Here is a 24,875-nt window from a genome sequence, read left to right on the forward strand (position 1 = left end):
TGTACAAAACAACTGGCCTGTAATCTTGCAAAGTGTCAAGGTCATGAAACCCAAGGAAAGACTAAGGAACTGTTCCATATTGAAGCCAACTAAGGAGGCATGACAACTAAATGCAACATTTGATTCTGAACTGGATCCTTTCGCTACAAAAGACATTAAAACAATTAGCAACACGTGAATGGGTCTGAGGATTAGTAATATCAATTTCCTGATTTTCTTGGTTGTAGTATGGTTAGCAGGAGAATGTCCTTGTTTATAGGATAATCACACTAAAATGTTAGCAGGTGATAGGGCATCAGTTCAGCAACTTAATTCTGAAATCATTATGAGCATTAAAAAAAGACACTCCCATCTCTTTAGCTAGGTAAAGTCTGCAAACGTATGCCTACAGAAGCCAAATAGTAAATACCTGAAACAAACTAGGTATTAGGTAGGGACTGAGGCTGCTTACCTGAAACACCACTTAGTGAATATATACATCATCTGGAATGCAAGCCCAAAGTGGCAAGATCATTCCATTTTTCAAGAGAAACCAAAGATCCAGACTTTTATGTGAAATTTCCCAATTTTTAAAACACTCAAAAGGGCCAAAGAAAACATGTCTGTTGGCTAAATTTGAACCACAGCTGCCTCTGGCCCAGAGGCATGTTTCTCAAACTGAGACCTAAGGATAAAAGGAAACCACATGATATACATGGAACATATTCTTGGAGCTACAGTTTATCCAAAGAGTTTGTCTGGAATTTTCTAGGACAGCAGATATTTCTATATTTTTTAAATGCTGTATTATGGAATAGAATGCAAAGTTATGATTTTAACAACTTTTCATTTGAAAATAATTTCAAACTTACAGAAAACACATTAAGAAAAAGAATAATACAATAAAAATCCACATAGTTCTTACCAAATCCACCTATTAACATTTCACGCATTTATTTGTACATGAGGATCCTCCCAGCCTCCTTTGCTCCCTCCTTCTATACATATATACATATACGGCTACATATACATACATACATACATATATATGTACATATATAAAACACATATACATATTACATAAATTTTCCTGAACCGTATGAGAGTAAATTACATACATCATGGCCCTTTATCCCTGAAAACTTCAGTGTGTATTGCCTAAGAATAAAAATATTCTCTTATATAACCTTAAGATAAGTATCAACTTCAGTAAATTTAACATTGATGCAATACTTTTCTTTAATCTACCATGCACATTCCATTTCGCCAAAGTGATCCAATAATATCTTTTATAGCATTTTCCCCTCTAATACAAGATCTAGTCCAGGAACAGATATTGCAAGTAGATGTCATGTCTCTTTAGTCTCCTTTAATCTGGAACATTTCCACAGCCTTCCTTAGTTTTATAACATTAACTTTAAAAAAAAAAAAAAAAGTCTCCCTATCCTTTTAAAAAATAGGATGTTCTTCAATTGGAATTCAATGTTTCCTCATGATTAGATTCAGGTTATGCATTCCTGGCTGGAGAACTACATAAGTGATGTGTTCTTGGGCATCACCTTCAAAGGCACACAATGTCCACTGGTGCTATTTATTTTGATCATGCACTCAAGGTGTTATCTGATTTCACCACTGTATAGAGTTACTATTTTTTTCCCTTTGCAACTAATAAGCAATATATAGAGAGAGATTTAAGACCATGCAAACATCCTGCTTTCATCAAAATATCTCCCTAAATTTAGCATCTATCAATGATTCCTGTCTGAACCAATCCTTATTATAATGGCAGCAAAATTATCATATGATGTTTTAAGTTAAACAGACTCCAACTTTTGGCTACACTCCCAGATCCCTTAGGTGCAAACCTTCTCCACTTTAGGAGCACTACAGTGCAATGGTTTTCTGTCCAAGACTAGAATAATCAGGCGCTTCTTCCAGGAAAAAAAAAATGTACTTGAGCCACGTCTTAAAGACTAGATAGATTTTACACAGCTAATGAGGTAGAGAACCAGTCAAGACACAGACAACTTCATCGGCAAAGCTAAAAACACAATATGGTAAATCCTTTTGCACAGTAAACAACATACTCTAGCCTATCACCAGTTTTATAAAACCACATTTCTACATGTTGAATTTGCCTCAACTACACTGATTCTAGAACTACATTATTTTTGTTGCTACCGATATTAACTAAAATCATATTCAGATTCTAAAACTTTCAAAAGCAGAGCACACAATTTATTATAACTATTTCTGATTTATCCACCTTTTCACGTATATGTCAGCCTCCCACTCATCTCTCAAAAATAGGCATTAGCCACTAAAAATGTATCTTTCATCTGATTGTGACCTACTGTAAGAGATAAATTCTACGTTGCAATACATATAAAACTAAACATATAAAACTAAAGTTTCTTGAAGCAATATCATATGAAGCACCAATATTTTATAATCTTTCCTCTTTATTATTTTTAATGTTGGTCTTACCCCAAATAAATTGATTTCTAAATCCATAATAAAAGGTCATGGACAAGTCCTGCACTTGAAAAACACTACCCTAGAATATGGCACAGAGCTCTTTATCAGACGTCTAACACAATCTGGAATAAAGTTTCACTCACTTCAGGAGAAATGAGAAAACTAAGAACAACGTAATGAGTTATTTAATTTTTGAAAGGACTCTATTCTGAAATTGTATATGATAATTTTTTTGGTCTTCAAAAGTTATTTCTTCCATGAATTAATGGTGAAAGTGCAAGTTGTCAGGTTGATAATTTTATACTGGTCCACTAATAGCTTCCCCAAATTTATTGGAGTATGAAATCTCCACTGCTCTACTGTAAGATTTCAAAGTGTAAATCTTCAACGGGTTTATAATTTGGCTGGGGAATAAGACAATTTTAAGACTTATAATAATTACTTCGACCTTCTAAGAAGAGATTCTGTGACAAGTGCCCTAAGAATGCTCCTATGTTAAAAGTTCAAGGGTAAATACTTTGGGCTGGGAATGAAAGAGAATAAGGAAGGATGTGTAGATAGGCATATTTGAGTTGGGCCTTGAAGGGTACTGAGAATAGTCACAGGGATGAAAATGTACCAACAAAATTCAGGAAACAATTTTAAGTAGAACATGTTAAGAGTAGAAAGAGATAATGAAGGACCTTGGGAACAAGGCTAAAGTGTTTGAATGTAGTTACTAAGGAAATGGAACAATCTGAGAGAGTGAATGGCACCATCAATGTGCTGCTTTAGGAAGGTTTTTTCCTAATTTTAAAAAGTCAGACACTTATACAATCGATGAAGTGATCCCCACCCTGAATGCTTTAGGAGGACTAATTTGAAGCCGCCCACCCCCAAATAAATTGGACAAGTGGAGGTTCTTGAGGCCACGTAATAATCCAAACAGGGAATAGTAAATATCTGAACGGTGGTGGTGAAAAAGGAAAGTAAAGGATGAGAAAAGGTGACAAGAACTGACAAGTCTTAGAAGAGATTTTAATGTGGCAGACAAAAATGGCAAGGAATCAAACATGATTTGGAGATTTCAAAGCTGGGTGATACAGAGAGTGGAAAATAAGGAAAAGAAGCTGATTTAGAGGAAGAGTAGTTCAGATTCAGGTATGATAGATTTGATGCACCAGCTGGATTATGAGGAGTCAGTAACAGGGCAGAGAAAAGAACACTGAGCTCTATCAGAAATACCTGAGTTCGAGTTGAAAAAAAAAAAAAAAAAAAAGCTAGGATCCAATGAAAAACCCAGAACGCACATTTATATATAGCATGATTTTAACTATGTAAAAAAACTAGGCATAGAAAAAGACTAAAAACATGTATATCAACATGTTAATGTCAGGTGCATACAGGTGAGCTAGAAAAATGATAATGCATTTTTCTTTCCTCTTTTGTACTGTATTTTCCTTTTTTTAAAATATGGATACAAGCCTGACAAGTTAGGCTCCTCAACAAAACAAAAAAAAAAAAAAAGGAAAAAATCTGGATTCAAATAGTCTTTTTTAAAAAATGGCAATCTCTCTGAACGTCAGTTTCCTCATCTACAAAAAGGGAATAATTTCTTCTTTCTCCAGGTTAGTGTGCAGATTAAATAAGATAAAGGTTTTTATAAACAGCAATATACAAAGTTAAGGCATTTATAATCTGTGACAGCTCAAATTATAGGACAAAAGATCATACACAGATGTTAAAATATAATACAGATTTGGATATCTCCACACTGAGGTAATAGCTGATGAAGTAGATTATTTTCCTTAGACTTTTTAAAAGTCTTAAAATCCATTTATTTTAAAATAAAAATGTTCTCAAATTTCTTATGAACATTTAAGTTTTATGTTATAGAAATGAACTCACATACATAAAATTAATATAGTACTTTTTCCACGTTACTGAAACTTAAACACAAGCAAAAAAAAGACCTAGTAATATTACTCTCTAATATTTGAACTGCTAAATAAATAACTTCATTGTTTTAAAAAAGCCAGGCTCTACAGAGATAAATTTAGCAATCTGCAAATGTTCTCTCACAAGTTACATGCTTAATACATTGCATGGTATTCTAAATGGTGCTTTCCCCCAACTCCCAATCCCACTCCTGGTACTTTACTTATGCTTAAACATCTCTAGATATCTTTTTAAAATCAGATCGTAAGCTCCTAAAGGGCAAGAAGTATGTCTTATATTTGTCCTTCCTATAAGAACAACCAAGTACAGTACTGGCCACAAAATAGGTGTTAATTCATATATATGTTAAGAAATACTCTAACTCATGTTATAGATGCCATAGTAACCATTTAAGAGTTACTATTCATGTCATGTTATATAACTTAAGCCTACCTTGAGCCCTACGAGAGACAACCAGTAAGAAATTAAATGGTAAGAAAAAATTCCCCAAATGTTATTACATGAGAAACATTTTATGTGACTAAATATACTAAGAATGCTTTAGACTAAATTAATATGTAAAAATCATACATTGTTCTTTTAAGAAAGCAAGAGTATATATATAAGAATTATGGTTCTACTATTGTGATGTTAAAAACTATTTTCTTAAAATAGTTCATAAATTGAAGCATACTGCTACTATTTGTTCATATATCTTGCATGCAAAATGTTATGTTTCTTATAGATACTAACCATACAGTTTCATTCATTAGAATTTTTCTTTAAAAAGTTTTTGAATTTTGTTTTGGGTTTTTTTAAACCTTCGAGCAGAAAGTTAAAACTGAAATAGTTAACTGTATGCTGCTTCCTTTAAAGTGTGAACACCTACTAACCTCTAGGTGAATTCTAAGATAAAAGTCTTAAAATTAAAGCCTTTATTATGAAAAAGAGACTGCTCAGATGAAGCCTGAAATGCACCTAACCCCTGCCTTATGAAACTGCGTTACTAGTTCCCCACTTTGCACATATACCTGAGATTTAAAATATATACTGTATATACATTTTGTACGTGTGTGTATGTGTATACTTATATAGTGATTTGGAGGCAGGACATCAAGATAAGATTATTTAGGGTACTTTCCCCCAATTAAGTTTTTAAAAAGTTGTTTCCAAAGTGCTGTTAATTATCATAATTCATAAACTAAAAGATACTAGCCTAAGGGAAATTCCAGAGTACAAGCACCTGCCAGCCAAGTTGCCTGAAATTCACCAGCTGCAGAGATTAAAAGCATCCTTTAGTTGTTTTTATGTAAAACAAAATACGACAGGTATATAATTTCAATGTGGCCCATATAACATGACCAATCACTTAACATTCCTCTCAGTGATTTCAAAAACCACTAACAGTTTTAATTGCCATTAGAGAGCTTATAAAATGCACATTACAGTGTTTCCCTTATCTAAACACTCATCAAGGGTACAGTTTAAAAGTTTTTCACTTACAAAGTGATTCACCATAAGATTCTCTTAAATAATCAGTTTCTCTAGAACCATTCCATTTATAATACACTCAACTTTTCTGCTTATAAAAATATAGTTTTCTCACATTTTTTTTCAAGAACCCATCTAGTATATAAAAGAAGATACACATGTACAGTTCCTTGAGAATAAACACTTTCAATACTTGTGACTCCAGAAGAACTACACATATTTTGAATTCTTGTTTGGTTCAATAAGTTTTTAAACATCTACTAGAATACAAGTGCTTGCCTTTACATTCATGGCTCTCTTGATAAAATAAAGATCAATATAACTCTAAGCTCTAGACTAATGAACTGCAGGGAACAGAAACAAGCAATCTGGCAAGAGCTGAGCAAAGCTCTGCTTGAAGGCTACCAGTAAAAGACACCAGCACTACCCCTCCCCCACGCCAACCCTTTAAGGTTTCAATTAAGATGGGGCCTAGCTTTACTCTTACAAGGGGGACAGAAAGAGAAAGCACAGAACTCCTGCTGAGAAGTATCTTCATCTGGAGTAGCTCCAGAAATACTGACAGGAATCATTTCTTTCCTTCTCTGCTGACACAGGTTCTTCTCTTTAGAAATCAACATCATCTCTGTTCCTGATTAATAACGTATGTAAAGAAAGTAAAGGTTTCATTTATATACCACCCAAAGGATGGCATCAAATGAGTAAGAAAAAAATTCAACATCAGCTCTAACACTTTATGAAACGTGGGCACCCCAACTGCAATTCATCTTCATCTTTCAGTCTCTCAGATAAGCTGCCTCATGAACTGGATAAGAAGGGATAAAGTTATTTAATAAGGCATGTCCACAAAATAAATTTAAGTGCCTCCAACTGTTAAGAAGGCTCCCTCAAAACACTTAACAGAAGATGAAGCTTTGGCAAGCCTTCCAAAAGTCCCCAAAACTAACAGAAGAGAAGCAGAACAGCTGATTCTTTGAGTAGTGATTCCACCACTCCTATAGGCTGAGGAGCCAACAGTGCAGAGATAGCTCAGCGTCCCCCCTCCAAATCCCGACACTCCAATTTTTGCTCTAGTATATGGTCACCCATTTGTGATCACATAAGACAAGTCTTTCAGTCCGATATAACTGGCAAATAAATCCAGGCATGAGGCTAAAAAAGGGGCAGGGAGGGGGGGGTCAGTGAAAAGTTGATGCCTGTTTAAAAGGAGCCCAAGAATGAAACAACCTCACTATGTAAGGAATTATAAGACATCAAAGGTTAGATAATAGACAACAGGTGCCTTTGGGAAGGAAAGAGTAACACTCAGCGTCCTATTTTAGGATTTCACGAAGCACTCTAATGTGTTTTTTTCTTCCCAAAGAAAGGGCCCAAATTATGGTTTTTACTATTTAATACTTATAATGTGTCCATTACTCTTTGACCTACTTTTTTACTTTAAAGATTCCATCTAATCCCAACATGTCTGAATAAAGTATGGCCTCTGGCCAGATCATGTACTGATCCATGAACATGAACTAGGGATTTCTGTCAAGAAATGCAAAAGCAAGGTGTGTGAATACAAACCACCTCCAAATAAAATACTCGAAATACAAATCCAGCAGCAGGTATCAAATAACTACAGTATCAGCCAAAGCAGAAACTGTTTCTCTCACCATCCGTAACAGTAAACTCAATCTTTACCAGATTTCAAGGGCCTCAAAGAATAGTAATTCCAGACACAGGTTATGGGGCCCTGAGTACCAGCCTCAGTTCTGATTCCCTTAGACAGTTACAAAATTTACTACCTTTATTTGGGTGAAAGGGAACACTGAAAGGATACTTCAGCCTACTTAATAACCTCTTCTCTTTTCCATTCCATAAAGACAACATATTCCAAAAATGGAGAATCTTTTCTTTCCCCGACAGAGGCCCCCTTTCCTATGGATTCCCTGGGCAGGATTACTTCTCCCCAGAATGCTTGCAGCCAGAAAATACTTCTGCTTTCACTCCTCTTAGAGAGGGTCCCCCAACACAGACGCACCTCTTCCTTTCCTGTATTAGGCAAATGATGCTTCAATGTTTCTGGTTCTCTCCACCACTGCTAAATGTTCAGAGAAGTGGAGAGAGTGAAAGGAAGTCAGTTACTCTAAAAAGTACTTAAAAGAAGTCTCCAAATTTAAAGTAAAGACGGGGGGGGTGCCCCCTTCATGAAGAGGGAATGGGGGGCTCTATACTAAAAAGGAGCTTCTGCGTGGGTAAGGGATATCCCCACTCTGAGAGTTCGGTATGTGGAAAGGGGAAGGAATGCTGTACCCTGAAAAGAGGGGTGAGGGTTTGGGAAAGGGATGTCCCAACCATGAAGGTGGGTTTCTGGGGGGAATCCGAGAGTGTACGGGGAGAAGTGTACCAGCTATTGGGGCCTCTGAGAGAAGGGGTTTCCATTTGGGGGAAAGAGGGCCAGGCACTGAAGGGGGCGCTGGGAGCAAAGGAGGGGCTTGCTGAGGAGGGCTGGGCTAGGGGGGAAGGGTTCTGAATCCACCGGAGCCTGTAGAGGGGCGGCAGCCTCGAAGGGAACATGTGCAGTGGAACTAGTGCCATCCCGAGGGGCAGGGTGGAGAGCAGGGCCTGGGCTGTATGTAGAAATGACAAGGTTTCCATCCTGCGCAGGAGAGGGAGAATTCCCCAGCCGTACTCACCGAGGCTGCCGGCGAAACCGTCCATTTTGCGGGGAAAGCGCCGCGCTCGGGGCTCAGCGGGGCGGGCACTTCATTCAGCGGACCGGCAGAGTGGCCGACGCTGAGCCTGACCCACTCGTGCTTCAGGTCGCCTGGCTCGACTCCCAGCCCCCGCCTCAGTCGTCCTCCCGTCCGTCGGCCCGTCTGTCCGCCCCGGGACACTTAGCCGTGTCCGCCAGAGCCACTTCCCCGTCAGGTTGAGAGCCGCGCCGATCCGCCGCCTGCCCGGCCTCCCTCCCAGGCAGCAGCCGCGAGCACCGCACCGCGCCGCGCCGCGCCCCGCCCCCGCGCCCGCGCGCAGCGGGAGCTCCTCCCCCGCGCACGCCGTCACGTTTCCGACTCCGCCTCTCACGTGACGGCACGGAGGCGGGGCCTTGAAGACCCTTCTCACCTTGCGTGGGCTTTAGATTCCTCCTACTTCGCGCGGGCCGATGTCTGCGCTTGCGCGGTGGGCCTACTGAAAGCCTGGGACTTGAGTCTGGAAACTGGTTCCGAATGGGCTGGAATAAGGGGTGGTCTCTGCCCTGGGACCCTTAAGAGCATGGAAGAATTCTCTCTCATCGCAGCGCTTGGGGAGGCCACGGAGGCCCAGAGGAGCCCAAGTCTGGGCCGCTCCCTTGACAGGAGATGGGCACCCCCGCGTGTACTAGGAGGACACAAAAGAGACAACCAAGTCCGGAAAGGGATCCCTTCTTCCCCGGGATCACCCTCTGCCCCACTTGGGTGAGGGACAAATAGGAGCACGTCTTCCTGACTAACTTAAGGCCACCACTGCTACAGCTACAGGACCCAAGACAGACCAGTAGGAAGGAATGTTAATGCTGGACAGAACCCAGGAGTTCATCTTGTCTCCCCTGTAGGGAGGACACTGAGCCTTAGAAAGGGCATGACCTGCCCAAGGTCATGGAGCCTCGTAGAAGCAGAGCAAGAACTCAGGCTTCTTAACACCCTCTGATGTTTTTTTCCACCAGGAATGCAAAGCAAACCCTTATAGGGCAGATCAGAGGACTGCCTACTAGGGAACTCTAACAAAGGGTTGAAATGAAGTAAGACTGAGTTATAGGCCCAACTCCATGTGACTCACAAGGTGAGTGTCAAGTCGCTAAATTTATTTGGGCCTCACTTTATTCATTTGCAAATGGGAAGACTGGACTTAAAACACATACGTATACACAGCCTTCATCTTCCTCCTCCCTCCCCCACCCACCTCTGCTCACCATCCTCCTAAAGACCTTCTTGTGGTTTCCAAAGTCCCTCCTGGGACTTGGTTGTGTAGATCAAAGTAATAGTTAAAAGAGGAGAACTTAAAATGATCTGTGCAATAAAAGAACTCTAAAATGATCAAAGTAATAGTTAAAAGAAGAGAACTTAAAATGATCTGTACAATAATAAAGAACTAAGCTAGGGAGGGGAGAATAAGTCATTCTAGAGAGAGTTGCAGGAGAAGGACAGTTGAACAAGGGAGACGAGAAATATGAGGTAGCAATAGTCAGTAATAGGAACTGAGAGGAATTATATGGTTATATGGTTGAAAGGATTGTTAAACATTTTGTTGCTGTCTTGCAGTATACTTTTCCCCTTTGGTACCTCTTTTAAAATCTTTCCTAAAAATCTAAATTATTTTTCATTTCTTCTTGGGATATCAGATCTGTGTCTTCCAAATACCATACTATGTGAAGACTGGCCATAAGGCAGCCAAAATATATTCAGGTTAGAGACTAACCTACTTCAAAATTAAATTACTTACCCAAAGTTTCCCCTGCTATCGCTTTAAAAGTTTTGATTCCGACAACTGCTCTTCTGTGTCTGCATGCAACACTCTGTCTTATGTCTATTAAAATAATTGGAACTTGTATTGATATATTGGTTACGTATGTATATTTTTAACTCAAGAAGGATCCACAGTTTGTGGGGCCTGAAGCTTTTATAATTGTGGGGCCCTTTTGAGAAAAATTAAAACAAAAATTACAAAAACAAAATAACATTAAATGGAGTATTTATTTAGACTGAGAAATCACAACAGATTACACATTTTTAAAAGCCTGCAAATACTACAAACATTACAAAATGGAAAAATATGACATTTAATTAACCACCCAACATAACTCCAATACTTTTTTCCTAAATTTCTTGGCTGCATACTCTTTGATTATCTCTTCATATAACAATGATTTTTTTTTTTTTTCTTACTAGATATCCTTTGCTGGGATCCTGTCATATAGCAGGATTTGTACCCAGGTGCTTTTTACACATAAACCCATTTCAGTGTCATAGCAAGCCTATGAGATCAGTGTTATGAATATAACAGTGATTTTTTTTAAAATAACTTTTTAATAGAATACATAGATAACTGTTTTTAGTTTCTAGCATGGTTGATCAATTTGTCTTTATTATTGATAATGCGGTGCATAAAAAACCACTTCACACATATAGTACAGGCTGTTTGTAGTATTGCTCCAGGAATTCTGATTAATTCTATTTCATATGATTCACATTCTAAAAAAGGAAAGAAAAGAAATTAATTCTATTTCATGTGATTCACATTCTATTTCATGTGATTCACATTCTAAAAAAGAAAAGAAAGAAAATGTATGGTGAATTTAAAATTATACATGCTGCATTTTAAGTATATTCCTGGAAGGAGAGAACTTCCACTGTGGTTTGACATCAGTGAGAACCAAATTTTCCACTTATAATTATGCATATCAGATGATTAGAAAAATTTTCCTTAGACTAACTTCTGCTCTTGATATTTCAAACCTTGTTTCTCCTAACTACCTATACTTCCAGAGCCAGCTATGTAGTCCTATCACATTATGACCTTTAGCCCTGCACTTCCATGACAGGATGTTGGGAGTCGTAGGAATATTCCTGGAATCTATTGCTAAACGAAGGCAGCCAGCAATAACTTAATTAAATGTAAAGACATTGTTGTGGAAAGACACACTTTTCTAGAGTCTTGGAAGAGACCCCGGGAACTTGTTTCATTAGCTTCATGATGAATCTGCCTGTTTTAATTACTCTTAATTACTCATCCTAAGTCATGAAGCCAACCAAAAAGTTTTTTTTTAAGGCAAAGACAAGAAAAAAGTGAAATAAATGCTTGATCAGAATAAGAACAAATAGTAGGAGAAATACAGTAGTCAGTTATCCATAGTAATTTCAGAATCCTGCTAGGATAGGTATTAAGAAGGTATTCTTCACTTAAATCTACCTTGCTCTTCTTTCCAAGAATTCCCTTGTCCACTGTACTCCATGACCCCTGGCTTCGCTATTCTATAAAAGCATGTTGGGAAATATACCTTCCTCATAAGTTGCTCATTTTGTACTGATGCAAATATGAGATCCAAAAGTTACTTTCCAATTCAAATAACCAAAAGATTTGTTTGAGAACATGACTCCCTCAAAAACTTGGTAGGCCTCTGATCTGTTTGCTTCCAGTCAACAACATGTGCCAATAACCACACCCAAAGTTATTTCCTACACATAATTCTCAAGCACGATTTACATCTTTGTTTTTCTTTCCTCAGTTTCTCTCTCTCTCTCTCTCTTTCTCTCTCTCTCTCTCTCTCTGTCTCTCTCTCTCTGTCTCTCTCTCTCTGTCTCTCTCTCTCTCTCTCTCTCTCTCTCTCTCTCTCTCTCTCTCTCTCTCTCTCTCTCTCTCCCCTCTCCTTCTTTCTCTCTCTCTTAAATGGAGGCTACCTTCAGGTGAACAGAATTGGATGAGAAGACCACACTCTTAATCACATCTCTGCTGTGAATCTGGTTCTAAATGCACCTTTGTTACTCAGAGTTTTTTAATATTTTGTTTTCTGAGTGTCTAAAAGTAGCCAGCTTTCTAACCTTTTAGCCCCCAAATTTCAGGAGTTCCTTTAATTCTCTTTTATTTTTGCTTACAAACCAGTCAATTCTTGCTTGAACTTTTCTCTTTCTTGAAATACTTTACTAAAATTAGCAAATAGTGGCCAACACAAACTATTAGTCTAAAAAACTTCCTCTAGAGCTATAGGCTTGCTAGGCAAGTAGTGTCTTGCCTTCCAAGTTATCATAAGCAACAGTTGTAGCAAATCTTTGCCACGACATAACAGGGCTCTCAAGTAATCCAACCTCCAGTATCTGTTTCCACACCTTTCCCGACCTAATGAAGAATTGGAGGTCACATGTTTCAGATCTTTTTTCCTTACAACTGCATTCAATTTCAAGATTTCATTTTCTGTATTAGTCAAGATAGACTAACTGCTAACTGCCAACATTTCAGTTGTCTTATTATAATAAAAATTTTTCACTCTTATTAGTATCCAGTACAGATCATCAGGGAATTTGGCTCCATAAAGTCATTCAGGGATCCAGGCTTTTGTATCTTGACTTCCACTCCTTTCAGCCATAATTGGAGAACATGGAGGATCAATCAGTAAGCTTTTATGTTCTAGGCATGGAATTGTGTACCTCACTTTTACGCACAGTCCATGAGCCAGAACTTAGTTGCATGACCACACTTAATAGCAGATGAGGCTAGAAAATATTATCTAACTCTGTAACTAGAAGGAAAAGAGAAACATTTTGGTGACAATGAGAAAACCATTTCTGCCACGCTCCTCTTCATAGTACTTACAAGAGTTATAAATTTTCATTTACTTGAATATTAATAAGTGTCTCATTCATTATATTGCATACTACAAAGAGAGTTTTTAGAATATAGAAGAGATAATAAATACAACCCAGTGGTTAAGAGTGCAGACCATGGTTTTATACTGTCTAGATTCAAATCTCAACTCTACCACTTACTGGTTATGTAACATTGGACAAATTACCTAATCTCTCTGTGCCTCAGTTTTTTGTCTGTAAAATGAGGATGATACCATTTCTATTTCCTAGAGTTACTAAGGGGATACAATGAGATTATACATGTAAAGTCCTTAGAATAGGCCTGTTATGTTGTAAGAACTCAGTAAGTATTAGCTATTGTTATTATTATAGGTGGGCTTTCATTGTGTCTGTTTTTGTTCATCATTATATACCCAGTGCCTATTACAGAGTAGCTGTTAAATAAATATTTACTGAATATTGAACAAACTTAGAACTCTGAAAACTACTCCATCTGAATAGATTATTTCAAAGAGTGCCCAATTGTTTTTAAAGCAGCCAATATTAACTTTTCAGCTTTATGTTTATAAAATTAGATCTTATAAACTGTTTAATAATGACACAATAAAATGGAAGATTTAATATAAATCCCTCAAAATAAAAATATAGCTGTACATGATCATCAAACAAATACACATAAAAATCCAAATATACTAAACAGTTACAAATTACTGAGTAGTTATTTAGATTCTTCACTGAAACAAAGGAGTTATGTCTAAATTATTTTCAATACAGAACTCCCCTTGCCCTTCACTTTGAGCCTTTAAGTGCCATTTAATTCAGGCTTATATATATGAATACCATTTTTCAGGAATCCAATTATTGCAAAAGGCTAAATATAGCCATATCAAATAATAAACATTTAAAATGTTCTCTTCATACATAGAATCTTGACTCTGTGCAGTTACTTTCCCCTTTATCTCAAAATGAGTTTATTGTGAGAGGAGTTTCAGAATACTTGTAAAGATATACAACACCTCTTGTCAAAGCCTTGACCTAAGATTTGGAGAAAAATTAAATTCCTGTACTGATTTCTTTGTTTTGCTCTTATTAACTAGATGACCTTGAAATGTAACTATAAACTCCTTTTTGTGTTCTTGACTTTCTCTCCCTCAGACATTTTAAAAGTGTCGTCAAGAGTAATTAGGCTGGGTTGTTTTTTTTTTTTTTAAATTATGCTGAGCTTTCTGTTCCTTTTATTTCATTGTCTCAATGTTATTTTGAAGACTAAACCCTATAGTCATGGAACTGTGTATATTAATTATATAAACCTATAGTCCACATAAGCATAAATATAATAGAGAAAAAACTTAAATGTTTTTCTTTGGCCTTTAAAATCAGAAATTAATAATATCTGAGTGGAAAAAAAGGGTTCTTTGTATTTATTTGTATTTATTATGTTTAACATAAGCAGTGTATGAAAGAGTTCCAAAATCTGTAAGAAGCTAAATGGCAATGTTATTCTACCTCCTAAGCATAAAGAATGCCTAGGGATAACTTTAAAATTATTGCAAGAGAAAAAATAGTGTGAGAGGGTATACCACAAAGTGTTAAAAAGTAATTTTGCCTCTGGGAAATGAAATCGAGTGAGGGAAGAAAAAGGTAGGGAGAGAAATAAGAGATTTCACTTTTATATTATTTTAATCATATCACAAGCATCTGTTAATTTTTAAAAACCATTAAAGATGCAAAAACAAAATATGTTGTAGTGCATATTAATTCACATATTCACCCACAAACTGTATCTGTAGAGACTGATTTAAAATATCAAGCTTATTAAAAAACTGTTTTACCAATCTTGGCATGATTGTTATCTTTCACCTAAGACTTTCCAGACTTACTGACCTCAGAAAAGAATCAAGCAATTAGTAGTGCTGTAAATTCTTGGCAAGAGCTTATGAAACTGGAATCTACCCTGTGGGAATCACAAAACATGCTTCATTTAGGGGGATTTGCTGCGTGGATGCATGAGTGAGTGAATTAATGTGGACTCAGGTTAATTTCAGTAGCTCTGTTGGTGCCATTCATGACGAGCGGAGAGAAGATACCCAGCCTGTGCTGCAGAGCTGAGTTTTTCCAGTGCTGACCCAGAATTTATACCATGAATTGGGGCTTAAACTTGTGAGATTGTAGAACTAATAAAATTTCTATGTGCTAGAGCTTCACCATATTTACTGGATGTCAGACAAGCCTTAGAAATAATAACTAATAATTTTCATCTGTCCACCATAACTGTATACTTTGTCCCCACAAGGAATTCATAGCAGCCTCTCAAAAAATTGAAATTCTACAGGGAAATACTATAAAATATCAATATTATAATGGAAAGCAGCCAATCAAGGAAATTCGACTCTCAAAATTAATAACACAGGAAGTTCTCTATTTGCAAATAAAATATTTCTAAAAGGTCATTCGTAAGTCACCTGTTTGAAATTAGAAACAATGCTATAAATGGTGGTTAGATTGCCACTTAGCCCCCAAAACATGTAGCGTGCTGATCTCAACCTGCCTGTGTTAAAACTACACTGATGACAACCTTACTTAAAGTTTTGAACCAGAGGGATTTATAACTGAATGTTGTCCATTATAAGCATCTGTGAGTTAATTTTGCAAACTAAACAACTTATAATACTATTCCAACGTTTAAAGAGTTGACTTACAAATGCCCTAGGAAGTAGGTTTTATTATCCCTATTTGTCAGACAAAGAAAATGAGCCTCAAGAGTATACAATTAAAATTGGTACAGCCACTATGGAAAACAGTTTGGAGGTTCCTCAAAAAACTAAAAATAGAACTACCTTATGACCCAGCATTTCCCCTTCTGGGTATTTATCTAAAAAATCCCCAAATACTAATTCGAAAAGATATATGCACCCCTATGTTCACTGCAGCGCTATTTACAATAGCCAAGATATGGAAGCAGCCTAAGTGCCCAACAATAGACAATTGGATGAAGAAGTTGTGGTACAATGAAATGAAATGTTACTCAGCCATAAAAAAGAAAGAAAGAAAGAAAAATCATACCATTTGCAACAACATGGATGGACCTAGAGGATATTATGCTAAGTGAAATAAGTCAGAAAGAGAAAGACAAATACCATATGATTTCACTTATATGTTCAATCTAAGGAACAAAATAAATGAAAAAACAAAATGAAATCAGACTCATAGATACAAAGAACAAACTGATGATTGCCAGATGGGGAGTGGGGTGGGTTAGGGGGTTGGGTGAAAAAGGTAAAGAGATTAAGAAGTGTAAATTGGTAGTTACAAAATAATCATAGGGATGTAAAATACAGCATAGGGAATACAGTCGATAATATTGTAATAACTATGTATAGTGCCAAGTGGGTACTAGACTAATTGGGAGATCACCTCATAAATTATATAAATATCTAACCACTATGCTATACACCTGAAACTAATATAAAATAATATTGAATATCAACTCTAATTGAGAATAAAATTTTTAAAAAGAGTATACAATATATTCTTCGGTAGGAAAATCAGGGTTTGAAACCATATCAGTCTGCATCTGAAGGTCTAGCTCTGTTCATTGCACTGGTTTGCCTCTTAGTCTCATTGGAATTCTGTTGTGAAGATCCTGGAATGCCAGGATAAGATGTCTATCAATAATATAGTTTTATCAGTAAGTGATATGATCAAAATGTTGCTACAGAAAAATTCACCTGTGGGTGAATAAATTGAGGAAGGCACTGGAAGTAGGAAATGCAGTTAGGAGGCTGCAATGGAGTGGTAGCCGCAGAAAGGTCCAAGAAGAAAAGAATTGAAGGAAAACAACAAAAAAATGAACAAAAAATAAAACCCTTGTAGATCTGGATGACTGATTGCCCCAGAAGCCAAGAGAGAGGAGGAATTAAAACAGGTTATCCAGGTGCAACTCCCAGTGATGCAGAGTGATGACAGCATTAAATGCAAATGGAACTTAAAGAAATGAGATGATAATAGAAAAAAGTACATAGTGCTCAATTGCCATATTTTGGTTGGCCTGTATCAGAATCCCCCTTTATTTTTGTGGAAAGCTCAAGGGAATCAAAGGTCATCTTTGGCAGCTGGGGCCTCAGGACATGACCCTGATCAATTAGAAACTCCATCCCAGGTCTTTTAATCTGGGAGGAATAACACCAAAACTATCAGTTAGGGACCACACTGGAAGATATTTGAGTAATTAAAGAGGAGCAGTGATCATGTGTGAGGGAAGGGGACAACCAACTCCCAGGCATTATCCTCTATGGACTCCTATGGGGTGCTCTTGGCAGTGCTCTCTGTGCCCTAGACTGTCTGGGTTCCTGCCCGTTTTCCATGCTTGGTTCTCTGGCTTCCCTGTCAACTCAGTGAGATACCTGATATCCTCCCAGTGAATTCATTTTCTGTTGGAGTTACCCAGTTAGTGGATTTCTGTTGTGTGCAGTTTGAGAACCCTGTGTGATACAAACACTGCCTTTAGTTTTAAACAGATTGTGCTGGCATCATGACCAGATGCCCAGATGGAAGCCTCCAGCATTCAGTTTGAAATGTGGGATTAGAGTCTAGGAGAGGACTGGGTCTGGGAATACGGATTTAGGATACTTCTAACCAGAACCAAAGATTTAAGCCAGGAGAGATCATCTAGGGAAAAGATCTGAGAGAGAGAAAATAGAAGTAAGCAAAGTGAGCAAAGTGTAGAACTTGAGGGGCCACCCATATTTAGGAGGCAAGAGAACAGATCAAGGAAGAAGCAGTAACAGTAGTAGGAGGCAAATCACACTACTGCCATATCACAGAACCCAAAGGAGTTAAGACTTTAAAAAATGATGACGATTGGAAGCTATTAAATGCTGTAGAGTCCAGAGAAGATGAGCACTGAGAATGGGTTACTCGATATCATAATTAGAAGACCACTGATCTTTAGAAAGCTGTTTTATCATGATGGTGAGAAAAGAAATCAGGTTGCAGGAGGGTAGACTTAAAGAGTGGTGTGAAAGCAGGAGAAAATATAGGCTATAGTTTAGAGAAGTTTGGCAGGATTTTATCTGTCTTGTTCACTGCTGTATTGCCAGCTCCTGGAAAAGTACCTGGCATATGACAAGTTCCCAATAAATATTTGTTAAATGAATGAACAAAGAAGAGCAGAAGTAGAAAATTAACTTGAGTTAAAGTATGATAAACAGGCAAGTTTCTAAAATTGAGGTACCCAAGTATGTTTGCAAGTCAGGGTTACCAAGTCCTCTGTCCCACTTCCTCTTTGGGCTGTAGACTCTCCATTAGTTACGCACTAGATGCTTCTTCTCCAGTCTACTATCGCCTTCTTCACTCTACTATTTAGTTCGTTTGTACGATAAGCTAATTTAATGACCATAATTAGTAGAAGAAATAGAATATTCTGAGGAGAATGAGAAATAAATTAGGACAATTTCTCATCCTAATTTATTTCTCATTCTCCTCAGAATATTCTATTTCTTCTACTAATTATGTCCCACACAGAGCTAAGTCACATATTCTTCATCCATACTTATTTTGTATTATACCACAGTAAAACTTCAAAAAGCTGTTGTGGATAATCCAATAAAACTAAGTCTGATTAACTAGAAACTGTATTTCAGGTGTACTATTACATGGTATCTCAATTGCACATTTTAAGAAATTCACTACTCTATAGTCCTTTAAAACACCAAAGTTAAAATCCAATAACCAAATGCCCGAATACAGTATCAAGACATTTTAAATAAATCTTGTAAAAGCATACAATTTAAATAGCCTCTGACTAAATAATAATAAACATAAAATATAAGATTTATTCTTTTTATTTTCAATCTTTCCCTCTCCAAATGTCAGAAGTCTATGAGTAAAGAACAGGCATTAAAAAAATAAACTGTAACCAGAAATTTAAGAAGTCATCAGTGGTTCTTAAGTGCAATACACTTGGACTACAATAATAAGATTACAGACCTAGAGGTTTCTCATCCTTAGTTTATGGTTCTTCATAGGTGCAATTAAAGCATATAAAGCCTTTCTAATGGATTTAAGAAGCAGTTTTCTTTTTGCTTGCAGACTTTAGGGAGGCAATCTTCAAGTGACTATCATAGGTTTGTCAGAGGAGTAAGCTATCTAGGTGTTACTGTATTAATTAGGCAGTCTAAAATTATTTTCGGAAAAAGACTGGAAGAAATACAAAATGAATAATTTGCTTTTGATCATGTCATTCCCTTTAGTTTTTTTCTTAATAATTTTATATGCATGTACATGCAAACATTGCATGTATGTGTATATGTGTGTGTGTCTGCAGATAGGTGGTCAAGAAACTCTTCGTATCATTCCTCACCCTCCTCCTAGTCTAAAATTTGGCTTTGCCAACACTGAGTGCTTGATCAAGGTGTGACCAGTCTGTAACAGCAGAGTTTTTTCAGTTGCATAGGCCAATGATGTTCATCATCGAAATCCTCCCAGTCACAATAGGGGTTTTTCATTCTTGGGTATGTGGGGACTTGCACTTAACTGAATGGTCATTTCCAGATTAGGTCTTCTTGCCACTCCACTCCACTTCAATTTAAAATGTGATGGTTGAAGTTTGGGGAGGATCTAGGAATCTGTTAATCTATGAACTAAATGATATGAGATTACCTCAGACCTGAAAACCTTCATTCCAAAATGGCATCATTTTTGCACCAGGCTGTGTGATGAGACATGACCTAGGTACAGACATGCATGGTATGAAATGGGCCTCTTACCCACAAGCAAGAAGCCATTCCTGTGGAAGAGCGCTGGGGTCCTCCCAGGGCCAGAGATGTGGAAAAGCCATCTTCTCATCAGTGCAGAGCAATTGCCAGTCTAAGTCATACAGTATTCGGCACAAAACCAGGCTCACCAAGTTGGCCCAAATGCAAGTCAAGAAATGTAGGCACAGGGCAGGAGTTGCCAGTCGTGGGGTTTGAAGGTGATGGCCCTGATTGAGGGCTGTGAGGCCATATCTCCCATTCTTCCTATATTAGTTTTCAAGGCCTCTGTCCATTCATTGTCATGAGAGGAAACAGAGCCCTAAAGCAAAGAAATCTGGATCACAAAAAACTATTCAAGGGTAATGAAGCCAACTGTAGTCAACTGCACAGTCCTCTAAGAGCTGCAGGCAATGAGGATGCCTCAGCCTCCCAATGTGTCCACACAAAATTGATGAAAGGTTCTTGTCTTCATTCTAGAGATGAGCATATCCAGATAAACTCCATCCCTAATGAATGTGCCGAAAATCCAAGCTCAGGAAATATAAGGTCAGCTGTCCATAGCTGTGCCCATGGATGTGTACATAGTCACTTAGAAAGTCACACGCATCGTGAAGCAAGGCAGCCTGATGATGCTGCCATGGATTCTGGAGATCAGAGAAGTAACTCCTTCTCAGAATTCTGATATTTCTTCAGGTGGCTGCAGAGAAGCCTTCCATACAGTTTGATTCCGGGCGTCAAACTAGTTATGCAGCATATAACAGGAATTTGTCTTGGAATTGGGCTGCTTACACCTTTTTGGTATGCAAAGAAAAGCATTGTAAATCGGGTTTTTCTAAGAGAAAGGTGCTCAAAGATTCAGTGTGCTTGGTTACTGGTACTCTTAGCAGGATCTTCTGTTCTTTTAGATTATACCTTCCATTCTTGGTCACTTTATTACAGCTTAATTTTTTAAAAAATCTTACTTTGGACCATTTGAGCTTCTGGGAAGTACTTTGGATTGTTGGAATTACAGACTTCATTCTGAAATTCCTCTTCATAGGCTTAAAATGCCTTATTTTATTGGTGCCTTCTTTCATCATGCCTTTGAATCTAAGGGTTACTGGCATATATTTTTAGAAGAATTTTTGTTCCCATACCAGTTTGGTTTTGTTACCTTATAAGCTATGGGGAGTTTGGTAATGTAACTAAATGGAGTTCTGGCATATTGCTTGCTTTCCTTTACCTCATATTACAATTTTTGGACTTTTCTGAACATCTAAGAACTTTCAGACAGGTTTTGTGAATACTTTTTACACGACGAAGTTACGGAGTGGCTGCCAGCAAGAGATAGTGTTCAGATGTGGATGATATTTGTTCAATATGTCAAGCCAAATTTCAAAAGCCAATTCTTCTCATCTGTCAGCATATATTTTGTGAAGAAGGCATTGCTGTGTGGTTTAACAGAGGGAAAACATGTCCACTGTGCAGAACCGTGATTTCAGACCATATAAACAAATGGGAAGATGGAGCCGCTTCATCACACCTTCGAATATATTAAGTTGTATGAACTATTAAGGCCACAAAACACTGATTTCATTTAGTTACAGTGAGTATTGATAAAGACATTAGAATGGATTTTTAGGGCTACAAGTTAAGGAAAATGTTTCCAAGTGGTTTTAGAATATTATCATAAGACTTAAATGTTGTAGTCCAAATTATCCTAAGATTAATTGAAAGAATCTTATGTTTTAAAAAAATATATAAGTAATGTTCAACCTAATGTATATTCAACATTTATTTTATCCTAATTATTTAACAGGTGATTGCAGTGTTAAGTTTTAAATGTATTTTCTTGTTGATGTTATATCAAAACAGCAATTGGATAACTAGAACTAGTAGTTCATAGAGAATCTCAGGTATTCTTTCCTGAATTGTTTTCAGAGTAAAGAATATTTTTCATATTTTAAGTTTTATAAAAAAGAAATGGAGGCACAGCAAAAGACACGAACAGGCATTTCACAAAGGTAGAAATACAAATCACTGATAATTCTGTATAATAACAAGAATAATTAAAAAGCAGTACAAATTAAAATGAGAAGATACCACTTGTCAGAAATCAAATTGGGAAAGTTTTGTTTTGTTTTTTAAATACTATTTAATGTAGATGAGGAGGCAGGTAGTTTTATACACTGCTAATAGGTATGTAAAATGGTCAACATTTCTAGAGGGAATGTTAGTACTATTTATCAAAAGCGCTAAAACGTGACTACTTGGCAACTTCACTTTGAGAAATTAGCCAGCTCAAAGGAAATAATCAGAGCTATGTGCAAAGATTTTATCTACCAAAAAGCTCCTTACAATATTATTTTTAATGGTGTAAATAGACATCACCTACAACAAGCAAAAAGATTATAAAATAATGCTGTATGATCTCAGGATCACAAAATGATGGCATATAGATAGATATATAACTATGAGTAAAGGTATGGGGGGAAAAACCTACCAAAATGTTAACAGTGGGATTATGGGTGATTTTTATTTTGTTCTTTGTACTTTTTTCTATATCTATAATGCACATGCATTACTTTGGCAGTCAGTACAGTCTTGCTAAAAACAAATAAAAGGAAATGTACAGCACTAGTCCAGAGTTTTTCATGATTTAATTATGATTCAGGAGATGCAACTAAACTTCCTGCTTAGTTTTCATATCTGCTCAGTGGAGGATTTGTGATGTTAAGTGCTTAGACTGTAGAACAGAGCTCAACTGTTATAGTCCAATTTATCAAAAGATTAACTGAAAGAATCCTATGTTTTAAAAAATACACAAGTAATGTTCAACCTAATGCATATGTAACATTTCTTCTATCCTAATTATTTGACAGGCGATTTCAGAATTAAATTATGTGTTTTCTTGTTAATGTTACCAAAACAGCAATTGGTAACTAGAACTAGTAGTTCATCAAAGAACTCAGGTATTCTTTCTTGACACTGTTTTCAGAATAAAGAATATTCTAGAGAATGACTTTCGTGAATCAATGAAGGCAGAAAAATTGAACAGCTTGCATAGATGTCTTCCCTCACCTATACTTCCCCATTTGGGAGCAGGGGCAGCAAGAGGGTAGTACTTCCAAGTGGTCTGTGCCCTATACATTCCTGCCCATCTAGGGTGCTGGGGACACTAAGCTGCTCATGGTATCCTTGAACTGAGGAGAACACTTAAGGGAGAGCCATGACAACTGGTGTGAGCACATCACTTGTAATGTTTCTCTCATGGCTATGACATCAAATTTGCCCTGAAATACTTCATGTTCTAGATGACATTAGATAAGTTGGTCTGGTTATGTAAGTGGTCTCCATGCCCCCGTTACATTTTTCCATTAATATTCTCCATACTGATATTTAAATTCATGGTCACTGTAGGTATGTTATGAAATCTAGTAGTCATTTACCTAGAGCCAGGATGCCTACTTGTAGGGGTAAACTTGAGAGAGTCAGAGACAAGGTTTTCCTTCAGTCATGCCACCGGAAGATCATTTTACCTTGCCTTCCAAGTAGAAAGGGTAGAATTAAAAATAAGTTCCCTTTAAAGGATGCTAGCAAGTTCTTTCCATAAAAATTATTGATGTTTCCTCACAGCCAAACCTGTTAAAGAAAAACTATTATGGAGGTAAAGAAAGGCAATTCTTTTGACATAGAAATTGAGCCATATTTTCTTGGTGAAATTCCTTAGTAATAAGCAAATGCCTTCCTGTGTCTGTCATGTTCTGTCTCTTTAAATGAGCACAGCTCACCCTCCAAATATGCAAGTTACCCCGTGAAGATGGGGTGAAATGAACACTCATCCAGTTCTGGGAGGACGGTGGCCACAGTGGTCACGGAGTTTTTCTGGGTATGATCTTTCCAGCAGGCAGTTTGTTAATCTATATAAAAAATAGCTAAAATCGTTCATACCATTTGCCAGAGAACATACTCTTCTGAACACTTATGTTGAGAAATAATTTATAATATTCGAAGAATATTTAAGAATGTTCATTGCTATTTACAAAAGTGAAAAACCAAAAAAAAAAGTCCAATAATTGGAATTTGTTAAATAAATCATAGCATAATCACACGATAGGGTACTAAGAGGCCATTATTCATTATATACTTGTTATGTCCTTGAATAATACGGAAGGATATTAAGAAAGATACGTGATATAAAGATAAGTGAAAACATATATATTATAAATCCAATGTTGATGTATATTCTATAGACACATACACACACAACACACATTTGTGTAAATACATGTGTATTCACCACTTTTCTTTTACCTAAGAGCTACATTAGTACCAGTTTTCAGTAACCAAAAGAAATCCAAAGAGGATTTTTGAAAAAAAGATGAAAAGTGCTAACAGCTTTCAGCATTTGTTTGGCAGTGAGCTGTTACAGAGGCAGCACGCATGCATGTGCGAGTGTGAGAGTAACTCCACCGGCTTCCTTCTGTGGGAACTACACTCCGCATCGCAGCATCGAGTGCCACAGTCATGGAATGGCTCGTGGGGTCGGAGAGGCCCAGAATGCGACCCTACCAAGTCTGTGAGCATCTGTGCTTTGTCTTGATTTATTTTGTGCATCTATTAGCAAGATGTGTCCTAAGGTATCATAAAAGCCTAAGACAGCTCTTAAGAGTGTCACTCATAGCGTAAAACTGGACATAATTAAGCGTGTTTGGTATAATTTGGTAGGTTATTTTTTGGGTCTGGGAATGCTAAAAAATTTTTCCATATAAATTAGTGATAATTGCCTATTTGCTTTATGCCATTTTAGCTTACAAAAGGTTTCATAGAAATATTCTACTTTTGGATAGCAGGAGAAATCTAGATATAGACATAAATAGATATAGATATAGATAGAACTATATATCTACAACTATCTATCTATCTATCTATCTATCTATCTATCTATCTATCT

The 24,875-nt window shown here is 37.0% G+C and overlaps 1 protein-coding gene and 1 pseudogene across 3 annotated transcripts in view; one reads left to right on the plus strand and one right to left on the minus strand.

Moving 5' to 3' along the window:
• The window catches only part of EML4 (echinoderm microtubule associated protein like 4), a 133,119-nt gene extending 124,259 nt beyond the window's left edge, over window positions 1–8,860 (minus strand). For all 3 annotated transcript variants that reach the window (XM_015587538.2, XM_006909645.3, XM_006909644.3), the window contains exon 1: window positions 8,544–8,860. In XM_015587538.2, the coding sequence (XP_015443024.1) occupies window positions 8,544–8,568 (25 nt within the window). In that variant the 5' untranslated portion in view covers window positions 8,569–8,860. The remainder of the gene's footprint in view (window positions 1–8,543) is intronic.
• Window positions 8,861–12,978: 4,118 nt separating this feature from the next.
• On the plus strand, window positions 12,979–21,479 carry LOC102896426 (annotated as a pseudogene).
• The last annotated feature ends 3,396 nt before the right edge of the window (window positions 21,480–24,875 follow it).

This window comes from Pteropus alecto, unplaced genomic scaffold (assembly GCF_000325575.1).
Source record: "Pteropus alecto unplaced genomic scaffold, ASM32557v1 scaffold131, whole genome shotgun sequence".
In the NCBI taxonomy this organism is placed as follows: Eukaryota; Metazoa; Chordata; class Mammalia; order Chiroptera; family Pteropodidae; genus Pteropus; species Pteropus alecto.